Source organism: Mesocricetus auratus, unplaced genomic scaffold, assembly GCF_017639785.1.
Source record: "Mesocricetus auratus isolate SY011 unplaced genomic scaffold, BCM_Maur_2.0 Super-Scaffold_100014, whole genome shotgun sequence".
In the NCBI taxonomy this organism is placed as follows: Eukaryota; Metazoa; Chordata; class Mammalia; order Rodentia; family Cricetidae; genus Mesocricetus; species Mesocricetus auratus.
In genome coordinates, this window is record NW_024429197.1 from 13,517,222 (window position 1) to 13,536,424 (window position 19,203).

A 19,203-nucleotide genomic window follows, 5' to 3' on the forward strand; every position below is an offset into this window, starting at 1 on the left:
GACATGCTTCAGTTGGTAACTACAATAGGAAACTCAGCTAGTTTGCTAGAGAATTCATTCAACCATTCATCCATGCACCTACTTTTAATATTTTTTAGATTTATGTTTATGAATGTTTTACCGGAATGTGTGTCTGAGCAACCCGTGTGTGTGTGTGTGTGTGTGTGTGTGTGTGTGTGTGTGTGTGTGTGTGTGTGTGTGCGCGCGCGCACCTGGTGATCACAAAGGTGTATTGGATCCCCTGGAATTGTAGTTGTGAGGTTGTGAGCCACCAGGTAGGTGCTATGAATCAAACCTGGGTCCTGTGCCAGTGACAAATGCTCTTAACTGAAGGAACCATCCATCTCTCTAGTTCCTTTTTAGTATCTTTAAAGCTCTTACTGATATATTTGTGATGCTATGTCCAGATAAACAAGGATAATAATAGAACACACAAAATCATCCAATGAATAAATGTGCTAATGAATCGATTATACAGTTCTCAGAGGAAGAAATACAAGTGGCCCATAAATAAGGTGTTCAACATATTTGACCATTAGGGAAATGCAAATTAAAAGTACATTGATATGCCCGGCATGCCTTTAATCCCAGCACTCAGGAGGCAGAGGCAGTCGGATCTCTGCGAGTTCGAGACCAGCCTGGTCTACAAGAGCTAATTCCAGGAGAGCTTCCAAAGCCACAGAGAAACCCTGTCTCAAAAATCCAAAAAAAAAAAGTACATTGATCTAGGCTGGGCAGGTGGTGGTGCAGACCTTCAATCGTAACACTTGGAAGGCACAGGCAGGCAGATCTGGTCTATAGGGTGAGTTCCAGAACAGCCAGGGCTACACAGAGAAATTCTGTTTTGAAAAAACAAAAACAAAAAACCTCTTTAAAAAGGAAAAAGAGAGGGAGAGAGAATGCTGGTGAGTGCAGGTGGTAATATAAGCTGGTGCAGCCACCATGGAGGCTCCTTACAAAACTAAGATGGGTGCTGGAGAGGTAACTCAGCCGTTAAGACTGTTTTCTGCTCTTCCAGAGGACTTTGGTTTGATTCTTGTTGTTGTTTGCCTGTTTGTTTGTTTTTTGAGACAGGGTCTCACTATGTAGCTCTGGCTATCCTGGAATTCTCTATGCAGACCAGGCTAACCTGGAACTCAGAGATCTGCCTGCCTCTGCCTCCCAAGTGCTGAGCTTAAAACTGGGTTCGATTCTGAAAGCCCATATGGCAGCTCCCACCGTCTATCTATATGCAACTCCAGTGCAGGAGATCTAACGTCCTCTTCTGGCCTCTGTGTACCAGGGGTCCCCACAGTGCATATGCACACATGCAGGCAAAACACCCACATCCACATAAGATAAAAAATTATACTCCCCCAAAAATTCCTAAAAACAGAACCACTGTTGTGACCCAGCTGTGCTAACCTGGGGTTATAAATCAACAGATGAGGGAGACACCTGAACATCCAGCCCCACCCCTCAACTCCCCTCCCCACATAATTGTTAGGTTCAAAAGAAATGGCTAACCGTGGTACCTATTAGCATACCAAAATGCATGCTGGCCTCCCGGTTGGTTCTCGAATAGAAATTACCTGTTACAGAGTCTTTGCTGGCATCCTGGCTCTTCTCAGCTCTTCTCACCCCGCCCCTACCTTCAACTTCTCCTTTATGGCTCATGGTTTCCTTTTCCCCAGCTTCTCATTCCTACACAACACTGCCATTTCAGCCATGTGCTTGCTCTCTTGGTCCTCTTTTGTCTCTCTCTCTCTCTCTCTCTCTCTCTCTCTCTCTCTCTCTCTCTCTCTCTCTCTCTCTCTCTCTCTCCCTGCCTCTCTCTCCTCTCCTCTCCTCCCCCATCATGGCCCAGTTCATTCTGCTGGCCATGTTCAGTTCACTACTTTCCCTGTTCTGGACTCTTCCAGATGTTTCTGGTTGTCCTCTCCCTCATATCCACAATAAAAACCACACCGTGGAGCAGTCATGTCCTCACTTTATACAATAATGTTTATTGTTGCAGTGTTTTTATTGCATTAGTCAAGGTATAGAACCATCCTTGAGGTTCATCACCAGGCAAGCAGATGGAGAAAGCATGGTAAATATACACAATTGGATTTTATCTAGTTACACAATAGGATTTTATCTAGTTTTAAAGAGAATGAAATTGCAACATCTTCAGGAAAATTGATGGAACTGGAGATCATTCTGCTAAGTTAAAGGAGCCATACTGAGACAAATGTTGTATGTTTTCTCTCATATGTGGGATCTAGATTTAAAGTCATACATGTGTATAGGATGTGACAGCAGGAAGGGGATTGAGAAAGAAAGAAGAGGAGAAAATAGAGGAGGGAGAGAACAAGCGAGGGTTGGGGAGAAGGCTTAGCTGCTCACCTAACATAACATCAAGCTAGAGCTTCCCTCTGAAAGCAGCCAAGCAGAACAGCAGAGTACAGCTGCTTTTGGTGCTCACACACTTAGGAGGCTTACAGAGCATGAGGCCAGCCTTGGCTGCACATGAGACCCTGTGGAAACCAAAACCCAGAAGAAGACAGGCTATGAAATTCCAGCCCAGCAAAAGCTTCAAGGCTGGGGTTTTCATAGACATGCGGATTAGTCTCTGTCCCATATTCTCACACTGAATCTGAAACTGGTGAAGGGGAAACCATCTGTTGTAGCACATGATTTTTTCCCCCAGGTGATTCTGACATGCAGCAGTGTTGGAAGAGCACTGGAAAGTATACAAAATGAGAAAATCCACTTAAGTTGTCAGAAATGAGAGCAGGGCTGAGGTGCTGATCAGTAAACCCTTTCCTAGCTTGCTCAAGCCTCTGGGTTTCACCAGCAATTGGGTGAGTAGGGGAAGACACAGAAGCAGTGCCAGGCATGAAAGTTTATGGATGTAACCCCAGTAGTCAGAGGCAGAGGCAGGAAGATCCCTGTGAATATGAAGTCAGTGTGTGCTACAGAATAATTCCAGGTCAGTTTAGGGTGAGATCCTGCTTTAAAAAAGAAATAATTGCGCCGGGCGTTGGTGGCGCACGCCTTTAATCCCAGCACTTGGGAGGCAGAGGCAGGAGGATCTCTGTGTTCGAGACCAGCCTAGTCTACAAGAGCTAGTTCCAGGACAGCCTCCAAAGCCACAGAGAAACCCTGTCTCGAAAAACGAAAAAAAAAAAAACGGGAAAAAAAAAAAGAAATGTCAAGGCACATGGTGCATGCCTTTAATCCCAGCACTTGGGAAGCAGAGGCAGGTGGATCTCTGTGAGTTCGAGACCAGCCTGGACTACCAAGCGAGTTCCAGGACAGCCTCCAAAGCCACAGAGAACCCTGTCTCGAAAAAAACCAAAAAAAAAAAAAAAAAGAAAGAAATGTCAAGGCAGGAAGTTCCCCAGTAGTGAGAAGTATTATTTGACCTAGATGTTGCTTCAGTGTTTATTTGGGAGAATTTAGCAAATTACATGTTTATTTATTTTAATTTTTTTCAAGACAGGGTTTCTCTGTGTAGCCCTGGCTGTCCTGCAACTCACTCTGTAGACCAGGCTGGCCTTGACCTCATAGAGATCTTGCCTGCCTGTGCCTCCAGGGTGCTGGGATTAAAGGTGTAACCACCACCTGGTTCCAAATTACATATTTAGACATGTGCATTTTTTTTATCTCTCCCCCCTTCTCCTCTTCCTCTTCTTCTTCTTGCTTTATTTTGTTTTTGAGTAACTGTCTCATGTAGTCCAGGCTGACTTCAAATTTACCATGTAGCTGAGAATGAATTTTTGTCCTTACCTCCCAAGTGCTGGGATTACAGGCATGGGCATGTGTCACCACACGTGTTTCCTTTTAGGTCTTTGGTTGGTTTTGTCCTCCTGTAAGTACATACAGGAACACTGGAGAATACACCTACTGGCAAAACCCACTTATGCTGTCACTCTGACCCCTTTTTCTTTTCCTTTTTTTTCCTCCTCCCTCCCCTCCTCTCTGTCTCCCTCCTCTCTCTCCCTTCTGTCTCCCTCTGTCCTCTCTCTCTCTCTCTGACTCTGTCTCTATCTCTCTCCTTCTCTCCTCTCTCTTATAGCTGGTGCAAACCCAGAGCCTTGAGCATGCTAGGAAGGGTTACTGATGGAAACCCCATGCCTGCTCTTACTGATGACAAGTTTAAAGAGAGCTGAGAAGCACTTGTCACAGCCAGGCAGTGGTGACCCATGCCTTGGTGCCAGCACTTGGGAGGCAGAGGCAGACAAAGTTCTGTGATTTGAAGGCCAGCCTGGTCTATATATAGTGAGCTCTAGGCTAGACTTGGCTATATTTGAGATGAGAGAGAGAAGGAGGGACAGAATGAGGGAGGGAAGGAGGGAGGGAGGGAGGGACGGAGAGAGGGAGGGAGGTTGGTTGTTGAAACCCTGTGAATGACAGGGAGGCAGCTGGCTAGAAGTCCATCTACAGTGCCGCCCTTCAGCTTTGGGCGGCTCCGTCAGCTGCCAGAAGGGGAGGGTTTCCAGTGATTGCCAACAGAACCTAAGGCTCCTTAGAGTAAAGCTTGAAATCAGGGTCCTGTCCCAACAGAGGCTCAGAGTAGTGGAGAGCTATCCCAAGTCCCATCACAGCAGCACCAGTGTTGAGGGCCCCAGACTCCCAGGCTACAGGGACCCCATTTCCTGCAGAAGAGCTAGCGCCACAAAGAGCAGGGAGACAGTCAGCCTCCTGGCCCTCTTGACTCCCCTGACTTGGGTCTTGGGAGGAGGGCCAAGTCGGATGATGCTTTTCTTATCCTGCTGCAACTTCCTTTCTGGGAACCAGGAACCTGATTCTGGGCAAAGACAATAAAATTCATCCGAAGGGCTCCTCCTGCCCCCAGCCGGATGGGCATCACGTGGCCCCCATCAGCGGGCCAGGAAAATTCCATCCCTTGCACACTTAGCCTCACACACCCATCTGCTCACTCACCCTGGCACACCTAATCTCCTTTACCCACCATCTTCATTTGCCGCCACACGCTCCTGGCACACTCTTCACCCTCAGCCTCTTCCACCTCTCCTGAGACATTTCCCTCACTGCCCCATTGACCACCACAGACCCACCATGGCCCTAAAGCCACTGAAGTTCCAGGCGGTGGGCGAGGAGGAGGAGGAGGAAGAGGAAAGCTTGGACTCTGTGAAGGCGCTGACAGCCAAGCTTCAGCTGCAGACCCGACGACCCTCATATTTGGAGTGGACCGCCAGGGTCCAGAACCCCGCCTGGTGCAGAGTCCAAGGCAGACCTCAGCCGGGGGGATCTGGAGCCATCTGTGGCTTTGACTCCATGGATTCTGCGCTTGAATGGCTCAGAAGGGAGCTGGTGAGTTCACTGGGCTGGACAGACTCGCACAGGGTGTTTGAGCCAGGCCTCTGTGGGGCCGGGAGGAGGTGAGAGTAGGCCACTTTCCAAAGCAATTCCTCAGTGCTGTGCTCTAGGACGGAGGAGGAGCCAGGAATCCAGGTGTGTTTTATTTGTGAAGCCAACTCTGCACTAATAGACCCTAGAGCAACAGTTCTCAACCTGTGGGTCGAGACCCCGGTGGGGTGGGGGTCGCATATCAGATATCTGGCATATCAGATGTATACATTATGATTCATAACACTAACAAAAGTACAGTTCTGACATAACAATGAAAATACATTCATGCTTGGGGGGCACCACAACATGAGGAACTGTATTAAAGGGTTGCAGCATTAGCAAAATTAAGAACCACTGCCATAGAGAAGAGAGAGCCAAGGAAAAAGCAGACCTGGCTTTGCTGTGGGGTAGACTCTTAGGAGGAGAGAGTTAACTATTAGCTGTGCAAATATATAAGGATGTCCAGTTCAGCCCAGTGAGTCATCTTAGTTGATTTGTGATGGTGTACCAGATGTCTGTATTTGCTTATGAATGGGTCCTTGGCTTGGTTTGGGAACCACCAATCCGGAACAAGTTGGGTGAGATGGGGCTCTGTGAGCTGTTCTATGCAAAGAGTGTTCACAGAAAGGGAACAATGGCTGGTGAGGCTGGTTTTGCACTCTCATGCCCCCTATTGGTCACAGCAGGAGATGCGTGCTCAGGACCGGCAGCTGGCAGGGCAACTGCTGAGGCTACGGGCCCAGCTGCACCGCCTGAAAGTGGACCAAGTGTGTCACCTGCACCAGGAGCTGCTGGATGAGGCGGAGCTGGAGCTGGAGCTGGAGTCCGGGACTGGCCTGGCTCTGGCCCCGCCACTGCGGCATCTGGGACTCACGCGCATGAACATAAGTGCCAGGCGCTTCACCCTCTGCTGAGGGCACTCGGTTGTCTCCTGGTCTATCTGGGAAGAAGGAAGGAGGCGGTGCCCCGAGGCTCCGGCTCCTGCTGGGGGAGGGGACACGCAGGTTTCTGAAAGTTGAATTCAAAGAGCACAAAGCCCTCAGAAGTAAGGGGAAAAGAGGGAGCTCAGGTCCCAAACATGTTAATAAAAACGCCGCTGCATCCCACCCAAGTTTCTGCAGTCCCTCACTGAGGCTGAGGGTGGTTGCTGGGTGTCTACCCCGTGTCACTGGGACTGGGGACTCCACAACAGGAGACAAGACCGCTGAGGGTGGATGGCACCCAGTCTCCCCAACAGCTTCAGTTCGATTTCTCCACCTTATCAAATCAGAAGGGGGTTAAATAAAGATTTGTTGTATTTTTTAGTTTTGTGTATGTGCGTGCCCGGAGAAGAGGTTATTGGATTAGCTGGAGTTATATAGGCTGTTGTGAGCTTCCTGATAAGGTGCTAGCAAGGAACTCAGGTCCTCTGCAAGAGCAAGTGCCCCTGACTACTGAGCCACCTATATCTCCGGCCTCTAAACTTAAAAACTTACATCTCTTTCATGGTAGGCAATGTAGGTAAACTAAGGGCTAGGAGGATGCAGAATCTGATAGTTCTCTGTCCAAAACCAACTCCCCTGTTTCTATTAGAGGATGGGGAGATCAAGCCAGCATGAAGGTGCACGCCTTTAATCCCAGCACTCAGCAGGCAGAGACAAGCAGATCTCTACGAGTTTGAGGCCAGCCTGGTCTACAGAGCGAGTTCCAGGACAGCTAGAGTTTCATAGAGAAACTCTGTCTCAAAAAACAAAACAACAAACAAACAAACAAAACCACAAAACTAAATAGAAGCAAGCTGCTAATTCTTACCCCACTGGCTGCTAGATATGCCTTACTTTAGAGCGCCCTTGGCTCTCAGTACCGTCCCCCAGGCATGAGCTGAAGCTGAACTGTGAAACGCTATGGCTCCTAAGAGCGGGGAGCTGAGCCCTGCACCACCAGGTCCGGGGACACATCTGTCGGCTCTGTCACCCTGTCACCCGGGAGGGTTTTGTTTTCTGCATGTCTCTCAGCCTTTGTTGCCGTGTTACTCTCTTTGTCTGACTTTCCAACTCAGCCACCACCCCCGCCCCCCTCCGCCCCCCCACCGCCATTTCCTGTTCCCCCTTCCCTCTGCAGCCGAGGTACACAGCACTTCAGCTTCCACCTCACAAACCCCAACAATGCTCTGTGGGCTCCCCTCCCCCACCAGCTCACTCAGCGTAGCTCAGGAGGTGACACATTTACACTTTCCTTCCAGTGAGGTCAGGACCCATTCTTGGGCCTGATAGGGGGCCATTCGGGGTTCCTCACATCACTGGCGACCTGGTCTTCTGCCTATGATGGGTACCATCCTCATTTTTGACCTGCCTGCTGCTTGGTTTCAAAGCTCTTTACCTCCTGCTGACACCAGAATGTCTGCAGGCTGCCCCAGCTGCAAGGACAATAAGCTTGCTCTGTCTTCTACCTGTGGCAGGCTGTGCGGTCCATTAGGGGTGTGGCCTTGTCTCTACTGGAATTATCAATTCAGGCCATGTGGTCCTGCCCTCTGCCTGCTGCTATATTCTTCAATTAATCATCTATCTATCTATCTAGATACTGACACAGGGTTTCTTTATGAAGCCCTGGCTGTCCAGGAACTCCCTGTGCGCCACCACACCCTGGCCTGTCACTATAGTCTTAAGGACATGGGGTTTCCTGTATTCCTCCTAAAAGAGGCTGTCAACACTTGATTGTAAGAGGCCTGCCTCTTGAGTGTTGTCCTGTGCCCCAAGATGACATGGTCGATGCTCTCAGCGACTGTGGTTGCTGTTTACTGTAATACTTGCAACCTTGTCACCAACCACTTAACAGAGCTGTTGTCTAGGCTTCAACTCTGAACATGCCTTCTGCTGGCAGACTAAATTAAAGGCCACCTAGTTAGTCCTAGCACAGAGTGACCACAGTGCCATATCACTTTGCTGCCTGCTGAACTTGTAGCTCCTGGGCTCTGTTCATGGGGGCAAAGGCTCCCTTTGGATCTCTTACCCAGGTGTATCTGGGAGGGCAGGAGAGCGACTCCATCAACCATCCTTTCTTACCAGGTATAATGGCACATTCCTTTGCACTGGGGAGGCAGAGGTAGGCAGCATCTTTGTGAATTCAAGGTCACACTAGTCTGGTCTACATAGCAAGTTCCAGGCCAGTCAGGGTTACACAGTGAGATCCTAAATTAAAAAAAAAAAAATCCTGGACAGCTGACCTGAGGTCATGGGAGCTCACAGACTCTACACTGACAGCTGGGGAGCCTGCATGGTACCTAACTAGGCCATCTGCATGTGGGCGACAGCTGTGCAGCTTGGTCTGTTTGATAGGTCCCTGACAGTGGGACCAGGGTCTATCCCTGGTGCATAAGCTGGCTTTTTGGAGCCCATTCTCTATGGTGGGATGCCTTGCTCAACCTTGATGCAGAGGGGAGAGGTTTGGTCCTGTCTCAACTTAATGTGCACCATGGGAGACCTTACCCTTTCTGAGGAGTGGATGGGGGTGGGTTGGGGGAATTGTTAGGGGGAGTAGGAGGAGGGAAGGGAGGGAAAACTGTGGTTGATATGTAAAATGAATTAAAAAATTAAAAAAATTTTTCTCCTTGGTTTATTATTATTATTATTTTGTTGTCGTTTAGAGACAGGGACTCATGTGATTCAGGCTGGCCTGAAACTCTGTGTGTAGCCAATGCTGCCCCCACCTCCAGAGTGCTGGGATATAAGACCCTTGCCATCACACAGGGATCCCCCCCTCAACTTTCCCCTCTAAGTGCCACCCTCAGGATGAGTAGGGGCTGGCCTAGAGATGTTTGGGACCCCAAGACGCTGAAGGGTCTAGGGCTATGGCGGCAGGAAGTTTGAGGTGCTAGAGGCTTGTGGTTGGGTTGCTGGGACTGGGTTGGCTGGGGAGCCCTCAGAAGGAGGCAGGAAGTCAGGGTGGAACGTGGGCGCGAGGAGACAGGTGGTGACTACGAAGGCAAGGGGAGCTGAGACCGGGTCCAGGCAGCCGAGCCAGGCCAGGAGCATCATGTGAATGGGCCAGAAGGCTCCCAGGCTGGGCAGGTAAGGGGTACTGGGAACTACAGTCAGGGGCACGGTGGGAGCCAGACAGCAGAGGACTGCATCTGGGTGGAGGGTCAGGATGTCTAGCTGTACTGCAGACTTTCTGAAACGCCGTGCTGGAGGGGGGTCAGGTGGGTGGATCTCACCTCTGCTGTGCTGTTGGCCATCATTCCCACCTCACCGGAAGCATACTCCTTGGAGATCTAGGGTCACAATGTCAAGTACCGAGGAGGCCACCGGCAGTCACCTGACCTGTTCCTTGTCCTCATAGGATAAGGTTTCTGAGGTCTGAAGGTGGTCATGCATCACTTAACACATACTTCCTCAAGATGGACAGCGGTAGAGCAGGGCCTTGTGAGAGAGTGAAGGCTTGGACTGGGCTCCTCCTACCCCTGTGATAGACAGGGTGATGAGACGGACAGTCTTGAGTGCAGGCCCCAGGAGTCAATCTTCTGATTCCCGGGGCAGACCTGAGTTGCAAAAACTCACGAAGAAGTCATACACAGCATCCAGATGGACACATGAGAATTGACTCAGCCTTAGTAACCAGCACCCTGAAAGACAGGCTCGTCTCCAGGGAAGCCGATGGCTACGTGAGGGAGGCTTATCCAGGATGGATGTGTCGTCCCTGGGAAAGTTGTAGTGAATGAGAATGATGGGAGTAGGGAAGAGGAAGGATATTTTTAACCCAGACAGGGTACGGCTGGCTCAGGACAAGAACTTCTGAACCTCCATCTGGAAAGTCACCGTTCCTGTCCTGCCAAGTGTCAGGACAGGATGTCCTCGCCTTTGCCCTTGTCCCCTCCTGCCTCAACTCAGCTGTATTTGTGTATACACGTTGGCCTTCACAATTCTTGTTCTGAGATTTGTCTCCAGATGCCTCCCATCGGCTGCATTCTAACTCTAAACTTTGGGGGACAGTCTCCACTTCAGTTGACTTTCCAGGTTTCCTTGCTGGATTTGTTCGTGTAACACATTTCCCATCTTGTCAGCATATGCTAGCCTTCTCCAAGGCTTCTTGCTTCCTACAGAGGCAGGAAACACAAAGGCTCTTCCTGTGTCTCAACTGTCCTTGGACAGCAACAACAGCAGTCCCCTTGGCCAGCCCTGTGCTGACTGACAGAGGAACCCACAGAGTCCCTAGTCCTTGGAGCTCAGAACAGGGGCTCTTCTCAAAAGAGCCCAGAGGACAAGGGCAGCGAAATGGTTAAGACTTTAGATGGGGGGCTGGGGGAGCTTCCTTCAAGGGGATCTGGAAGCTTCCTGAACAAGGCAGTTCTAGGAAGGACAGAAGCTAAAGCCAAGGTCCGTATCCCGTGGTGCTGCTTTCTGGGAACATGGAGACAGAAACCTCAGAATAAAGTCAAAGCTACAAGAGCCCAGGGGTGCGATATAGTGTAAAAAACAAAACAAAACAAAAACCCACATATGTTTCAGGGTCAGAGAGCAAGGCCCAGGAACAATTCTGGGTTGGCCATTTGCTTGAATGTCTGGTTTATACACTCCAAGTTTCAGTTTATTTATAAAGACACAGTAGCTAAGCCCTTGCTTCCAGAGTGCCTGACAAAATCAAAGGGATATTGATGACAAAGTGCCCTGGGTAATACTGACACACAGTAGGTGCTTAAGGGAAGCTAGGCACTTCCTCTCCCTGCAGAGAGTGTTTGTTCACACCCAGAATTACACCTACCCAGGGCTTACAAGACAGTGAACCGCCCAATCTCTCATGCTTGTGGTATGGCTTTGCAAATGAGTTTTGTTTCCTGTATATAGTCCGGTGTGAAAACTCAGGAAGGCTAGATTCTGTTCTGAGAGGAGGGGTCTGTCACAGGGCTTCTCAGCAGGCGCCGTTTTGCGTTGTCTATAATCCGAGCATTCAGAATGCTGAGGCAGGAATGTGGGAGTGTTAAAGCCCAGCGTGGGCTACAAAGCTAGACCTTGTCTTTAAAAAAAATGGGTACACACTCATACACGTACCTTCCTTGTTCAAAGCTTCTCCTCTTCTCCTCGATCATAGGAAAATGTATGTGTGCAGGTTTGGTCAGAGGTAGGATCCTACAAACCCCACATGCACCCATGGGCTGATGGCTTCAAAGCCAAGTTCAATTCAGAGGATGGTGTTGTGGTGGAGAAAGGCTGGCCCAAGATAACATCTAGTAATTAGGAGCCTTTCTCCTCTCCCCTAATCTTAGCCATGAAGGATCTCATGCATGCCAAGTACATTAAACTGTACCCTGAGTCTAGAAATATGATTTTAAAATAAATTTATTTTTATTTTATATGCATTGGTGTTTTGCCTGTATATGTATCTATGTGAGTGGTTGGATCCCCTGGAACTGGAGTTACAGACAGTTGTGAGCCACCATGTGGGTTCTGGGAATTGAACTCAGGTCCTCTGGAAGAGCAGCCAGTGCTCTTAACCACTGAGTTATCTCTTCAGCCCCTAGAAATGTGATCTTTAACAGCTGACCTCAGTGTGGGTCTGGAATATGTTGTGTTGCATTGTAAGTGCTTGTCCTGAAAAAACAAAACAAAACCAAAACCTAGTTCCATGATGCATGTGGGTAGGTGTTAGAGTCAACCTACATGGCCTCAGTGACAAACTGTCCCACGGGAGTTTCACAGTGGACGATGGTTTGCTAATCCCCTGCAGATCTTCCCCGAAGAAGACTGATTCATTTTGTCTGATCCAATATTTCCTAAAGTTCTTGAACACAAAACTACCTTTTTCCTCTGCCACCTATTCCAAGCCTGGGAGGAAAGGGCAGGGGAACTACACAGTTGGGATGTTCCCAAAGGGCTGTCACTCACAGAGTATGGTGGCACACACCTGTTACCCCAGCATTCAGGAGATGGAGACAAGATGACAAGTATGAGACCAGCTTGGGCTTCATAGACAGCTGTTGTCTGAAGGGAGAAAAAAGGGGGATTTTATTTTTAATAGCGCTTTTGCGTTGGTGGTGATGTTGTTTTTAATTTTGCTGTTATAAAATTAGCACATGGCTGGCTTTGTTGTGTTTTTAATTCAAAACAGCACAGATGCGTCCAAAGACAGCAGAATGTCAGGTTCCTCCATCTCACTTCTGAGCTGTGTCCCTGGGAGCCATCTGGTGTGCATCCTGACAGATTGTCCCTGTGGTGACGCTGAGAGGTGGGGAGGTGAAGCCTGGGGCAGACCAAGGTTCAGCTTGTAGTTCCCCAAACCTTTGTTTGTTAGGAGGCTTCAGGCAAATTGTTTTACCCAGTTTCAGCCTCAGTTTTGCATTTGTAAAATGGGACTGATAGTGACATTTTTTCATAGGACTACTCTCAGAGTTGCATGACATCATTCAAATTAGGCAAATTGCATGACGTAATGATTGCCACCTAACCTGGGTCTCTAGATACATTTAAATGCAGGTTAACTTACTAGCTACAGTCTGAGGTTGGCATGAAGCATCTTGGAGTCTCCCCCATCCATACATGCAGCTCTGATGTTAGCTCGGTGAATAGGTAATGGCGGTGATTTTCATGTTACTTCCTGGAAAGTGTTGCTGTAAGAATATGTTGTTGAGAGGTGCAGACAATACTGATCTGACAGCAGGCCTTACAGCCTTGGCTGAAAATGAAATGACCTGCCGAGGGACATCCTGTCACAGAGGGCAGGCTACGTAATGGGGACAGTTCTTGGTCTGCTCATCTCTGACCCTCGGCACTAGGCCGGATGACTGGGTACGCCCACTTAATTTTGTCTATAGACTGGCCGATTCAGGAAGTTGCACTATGAAGGGGCCTGGGGAGTTCGGTCGTTAACATGCTTGCCTCAGTGCAAGCCTGAGAACCTAAGTTGATCCCCAGCACCAAAGAACCAAAGCCAGGTGCAGTAGAACATGTCTGAAACCGCAGTGCCAGGGAGTCAATGGCAGGACCCCTGAGGCACTCTAGTCAGTCTAAGCTCGAGATTCAGGGAAAGACCCTGTCTCTAATAAGGTGGGAGAAGCCGGCGTTGGTGGCACACACCTTTAATCTCAGCACTCGGGAGGGGGAGGCAGAGGCAGGCGGATCTCTGTGAGTTTGAGGCCAGCCTGGTCTACAGAGCCAGTTCCAGGACAGCCAAAAAAAAAGGGGGGTGGGGAGGAGCTATTGGGTGGTTGGGCGGGTCTTTAATCTCAGTACTGGGGAAGAGGCCGGTGGATCTCTGTGAACTGGAGACCAGTCTGGTCTACAGAGTGAGTTATGGGATAACCAGGCTACACAGCAAAAAAGTGGGAGGAAAGCAATTGAGGAAGACACCTAACATTAGCCCTTCGACACTCAAGTACACACACACACACACACACACACACACACACACACACACACACACACACAATTCGTATAGCCCAGTGGGAGTTTCTGGATTCAATCTCTAGTACCACAAAAAAAGAGGAGAAAAAGGAAGAAAGGAAGGAAGGAAGGAAGGGGAAAGAGAGAGAGAGAAAGAGAAAGAGAGGGAGGGAGAGAGAGAGAGAGAGAGAGAGAGAGAGAGAGAGAGAGAGAGAGAGAGAGAGAGAGAGAGAGATTGTTGTCTATGGACAGAAAGCATAAGTTCCAAGTTCTCTCTCACAGGGCAGCATCTCCCACACTGTGGCCTTTAAGATGCTAACTATGTGAGTAATTGTGGAGGCTGATGGATGAGCACATATAATTGCTAATTTGTATCTTCTAATGTGCACTGACATGAAACTGCTGTTTACAGCTAGTGACACGGATTTTCCATCTGTGGTAGTAAAGCGTCTACTTGAGGTAAATGCATTAAAGAAGAAAAAGTGGAAATGTGCCCACAGTCATGAGGAGGAATGCCAATGGAGGCCGTTGCAATCGAGAAGAATGAAACACACATGCTAGCCTCAAACGAAAATTAGTCTCATCTATTTAGTAACTCCACGTGACTGGCCTGGTGGCACAGGCCTGTCGTCCCAATTGTTAGAGAGACACAGGTAGGAGAATCAGAAGTTTAAGACCTGTCGCCAGGTGTTGGTGGCATAGGCCTTTAATCCCAGCATTTGGGAGGCAGAGCCAGGGGAATCTTTGTGAGTTCCAAGACAGGCTCCAAAGCTACCGAGAAACCCTGTCTCAAAAAACAAAAGGAAACAACAGCGACAAACAAGTTTAGACCTACCTGACTACAGCGTAAGTTCAAGGCCGGCTTGAGCAATTTAATGCACCCTAGCGGCTCTGCCCCAACAAAGGTAGTCATTATGAACCAAGCATTGTATAAAACATTTTGCTCCACAGGGCTGTCCACATGTCATTTAATACATAATGCTCATAACGGTCCAAGATGCAGGTCCCATTTTTAGTCCTATTTTTCAGGTACAGGAATTAAGAAAGGATCTGAGAGTTCAGAAATCTGGACTGGGTGTGGCGGCTCAAACCTGTCATCCTAGGATTTGGGACGATGGTTGCTAATCTGATGTCAGTTTGGTCTATATAGTAAGAATTTTGGGGGGGATAAGATGGCCCAGTGTGTAAAGGCTCTTACTGAAAACTGACAACCTGAGCTGGATCTCCAGGATCCACGTGGAAGAGGGATTATACGAGTTATCCTCTGACCTCTGCACTATCTCTGTAAGATGTCTTCCCACAGACATATATGCACAATCAATAAATACACGGAATAAGTTTTTAAAAGCCAGTGTGTGGACAGGAAGATTTAGTAATCTTCCCGAAGACCTTTTGTCAGTAAGTGACTAAGAGATCATGGAATCAAAACTGAGTCACTGTGACAGGGATACAGTGAGTCGAGCCTCAGTAACACTTAGATCGCCTTGAAACTCCCATAATGCAAAGTGGATCCAGAGTTAGCCAGAGTGGAGACCCCACTAAAATGCAGAATACAATAACCACAGTGTAGCCCTTACTGATGGCAACGATTTCGAAGCAGAATCAGTTCTGTGGTTAAGCCAGTCCCAGTTTGGGAGAATAAATCCATCTTGTAACTGAGAGTGTAGCTCAGTGGAAGAGTATGTACTTAGCATGTGTAAGGTCTTGGGCACAGGACAGTAAGCACAAGCTAAGGCAAGAGGCTCACCTGGACACCTGTTTCCAACAAACAAAAAAATTAAAAGTGCTGGGAAAGCCAGGAGGGCTGGTACACACCTTTAACCCTAGTACTCCAGAGGCAGAGACAGTTGGGTTTCTGTGAGTTTGAGGGTGGTTTGGTTTACTAAGTAATCTCTAAGCCAGGACAAATGACTAGTTTACTGACTAGTCAATGTATATCATGCCTGGCAAGCCTAATTTTTTAGTGTCATTATGAGGTTTGTGAGGGTATGCCCTTCATGGAACGTGTGCGACAGTGACAATATTCAAATCGTGGCTGCTAAAGAAAACAAAAAGGCAAGAAACTATTGTTGTTGTTTGCTTTGTTTTGTTTTTCGTTTTTCAAAATAGGGTTTCTCTGTGTAGCCCTGACTGTCCTGGAACTAGCTCTGTAAAGTAGGCTGGCCTCAAATTCAGAGATCAACCTGTCTCTGCATCCCGAGTGCTGGGGTTAAAGGCGAGCGCTGTGACCACCTAGCCAGCCTATAATCTATGTAAAGCAGTGGCCTTAAAATCCAAAGCAGTAACTCATAAATCAATAGATCTGTTGTTGGAGAAGGAAAAGTGCCGCCTCTGTTTATTTTATACGGAGATAAAAGAAGCTGGGCTCAGAAGCTGGCAACTATGACCATGTTTACAAGAATCAGAACTCATCTTGATGTGTGTGTGTGTGTCTACTAAGCAATTCTGGAATCAGCATTTCTAGTCCAGGGACTCTCAAGATGGCTTGGCGGGTCAAGGTGCTTGCTGCCAAGTCTGATATCTGAGTTCTTTCTATGGCGCCCACACAGTGAAAGAACTGAACTGACTCCTGACCTTTGCCCTCTGACCTCCAAATACATGCAGTAGCAAGCACACACATAATAAATTTTAATTTGTTGCCAGGCAGTGGTGGAACACACCTTTAATTTCAGCACTTGGGTGGCAGAGGCAGGTGGATCTCTGAGTTCCAAGATAGCCAGGGCTACACAAAGAAACCCTGTCTTGATAAACCAAAATAAATTTTAATTTATTATTATAATACAATTACTATTATTTGAGAGATGTTGTCACTATATAGCTCTGGTTGTTTTTGGAACACAATATTAGATTGGTTTTGAATAGACAGAGATCAACCAGCTTCTGAGTGCTGGAATGAAAGGCCTGGACTACCATTCCCAGCAACAATAAAAATTAGAGAGAACTGGGCGTTGGTGGCACACGCCTTTAATCCCAGCACTCAGGAGGCAGAGGCAGAGGATCTCTGCTAGTTCGAGGCCAGCCTGGACTACAGAGCAAGTTCCAGGACAGCCTCCAAAACAATACAGAGAAACCCTGTCTCGAAAAACAAAACAAAACAAAACAAAAATTAGAGAGAGAGACTGGGCAGTGGTGGTGTATGCCTTTAATCCCAGCACTTGGGAGGCAGAGGCAGGCGAATTTCTGTGAGTTCAAGGCCAGCCTGGTCTACAAGAGCGAGTTCCAGGACCCTGTCTCGAAAAAAACAAACAAACAAAAAACAAAAACAAAACAAAGCAACAACAAACATTAGAGAAATAGAGAGGGTGGGTTTACTTTTGACAGCCTGACTTGTTATGCATTATAGAGCGCATGAGCAAGGCCACTCTATCTGCTAGCCAGGTGGCATTGAATTGAACAGCACATAAGGTGGGAACTAAAACCCAGCTCTGATTCCACTCTCTAAATTAGAAACACTGGGTTTGGGGTCGCCCTTTTATAATGGGCACACAATGCCTTGTGGATCATACACAGCTTTGAATTTGACCAAGGGCATGTAAGTCCTAGTTGGAGATGGTTGAATCCATAGTGTTCCCGCTCCTGAGCACGGAGAAAAGACAAGGTTCATCATTCACACTGGAGACTGCCCTCTTTGATTCTAAGAGCCCTGAGGACTACATTCTCTTTCTTTTTCTTTTTCCATTTCAGACAATGAGACATTTACATTGCTTTAGTGTTGATCTCTTTATTTATTTTTTTAAAGTCTTCAAAAATTTGTGTATGAATGCCTGAATGTGTCTGCTTTTTAGAACTCACAGAGACCTCCTGCCTCTACCCCACATGCTGGAGTTAATAAAGATGTGTGCTACCACACCCGGCAGTAGTCACATTTTGGATGAGGGATCTTCTCTTCTAGTCCTGGTTCCCTGTCTAGCTTCCTTCATGATACCTCATGACCCCACTGTTTGGTGTAAATAATAGCATACAGGGACTGGAGAGATAGCTCAGATGTTAAGAGCACTGACAGCCTTCCAGGGGTCCTGAGTTCAATTCCCAGCAACCACATGGTGCCTCACAACCATCTATAACAATATCTGTGCTGGCAAACATAAAACAGAATATTGTATATGTAAAAAAAAATCTTTGAAAAATAATTGCATAGGGGGTATATGAATAGTAGAAGAAAATACTTCAATATAGGATGGAGGGTTGTGATTATAATTTTTTTTACACAGAGTCTCTCTATGTGGTCCTGGTCATTCTGTAGCTTGCTGTGTAGATAAGGTTGACCCCCCTCAAACTCACAGAGATCCTCCTGCCTCTGCCTCCTGAGTGCTGGGTTTAAAGGCATGTGCCGCCACCGCCTGGCGCCAGTCTCCACTCTTTTTTTTTTTTTTTTTTTTTAACGAGACAGGGCTCTGTATTGTTTTGGAGGCTGTGGGACCAGCCCGGCCTCGAACTCACAGAGATCTGCCTGCCTCTGCCTCCCGAGTGTAGCCTCCACTCTTTAAACTTTTTGTTTGTGTACATGTGAGTGTGCATATGCCGTGATGTATAGGAGAAGACCAGAGGACAAATTATAGGCATTAGGTCTCTTCCACCATGTAAGTCCCAGGGATCAAACTCATGTCATTGGGACTGGTGGCAAGCAAGATTACCCCCTGGGCCACTTTATTGCCTACCCTTTCCCCCTCCCCTTAAAACAGAAGCTCACACCGCACCCCAGGCTGGTCTTGAAATCACTGCAACCTTCCTGCCTCAGCTACCTGGGATTACAAGTATGCACCATCACTCCTGGCTTCTTCTTCTCGTTGTTTTAGATAGTCTGTGTAGCCCGTGTGGCCTCAGACTACTTGACGTTGAGATTATGGATTTGTGCCACCAAGTTCTGGCTTTATCTTTGTTATCATTTATGCATTAATGTGTTAATGTGCTTGTATACTCATGTCCCCCATGATGCCCATGGAGGAGAGAGGACAATCTTGTGAGGAGTGGTTCTCTCCTTCCACCATTGGGCCCCAGAGAATGAACTCAGGTAGCTGGGCTAGGCAGTGAGCATCCTCACCTACTGAACCGTTAGGGTGGTCCCTTCTCTAGCTTTAACACAAAGCTGATAAATTACATCAGTCCATCTAAAACTCTTCCATCAGTTCCTGTCTTATCACAAACCCACCTCATTTTCTTGCTAACTTTCCCCCCTTTTTTGGTGCTAGAGATTGAATCTAGGGCTTCATAGATCAAAATTTAATATTATTATTTTTTTGAGACAGCATTTCTCTGTAACTTTGGAGACTGTCCTGGAACTTGCTCTGTAGACCAGGCTGTCCTTGAAATCACAGATATCTGCCTGCCTCTGCCCCCCAAGTGCTGGGATTAAAGGCTTGTGTCACCACTGCTGGTTATTTTATTTTATTTTTTTGGTTTTTCGAGACAGGGTTTCTCTGTGGCTTTGGAGGCTGTCCTGGAACTAGCTCTTGTAGACCAGGCTGGCCTCGAACTCACAGAGATCCACCTGCCTCTGCCTCCCGAGTGCTGG

At 47.8% G+C, this 19,203-nt stretch overlaps 2 protein-coding genes across 4 annotated transcripts in view; both read left to right on the forward strand.

The window, feature by feature from the left end:
* Positions 1-4,775: 4,775 nt before the first annotated feature.
* On the forward strand, positions 4,776-6,644 carry Fam167b (family with sequence similarity 167 member B). 2 transcript variants are annotated; one of them, XM_013120185.3, is made up of 2 exons: positions 4,776-5,301; positions 6,027-6,644. In XM_013120185.3, exons 1-2 carry the CDS (start codon positions 5,047-5,049, stop codon positions 6,252-6,254), a joined length of 483 nt encoding a protein of 160 aa, XP_012975639.1. In that variant the 5' UTR covers positions 4,776-5,046; the 3' UTR covers positions 6,255-6,644. The 2 variants fall into 2 exon arrangements, with proteins under 2 accessions (XP_012975639.1, XP_005079550.1); XM_005079493.4 differs by having other exon boundaries at positions 4,782-5,301; positions 6,024-6,644.
* Positions 6,645-9,254: 2,610 nt separating this feature from the next.
* Lck (LCK proto-oncogene, Src family tyrosine kinase) overlaps positions 9,255-19,203 on the forward strand; it is a 27,962-nt gene continuing 18,013 nt past the window's right edge. The window contains exon 1 of one of the 2 annotated variants that reach the window (XM_040756259.1): positions 9,255-9,386. The gene's annotated coding sequence lies outside the window, so the exon portion shown is untranslated. The remainder of the gene's footprint in view (positions 9,387-19,203) is intronic. The other variant, XM_040756260.1, reaches the window with a different exon arrangement.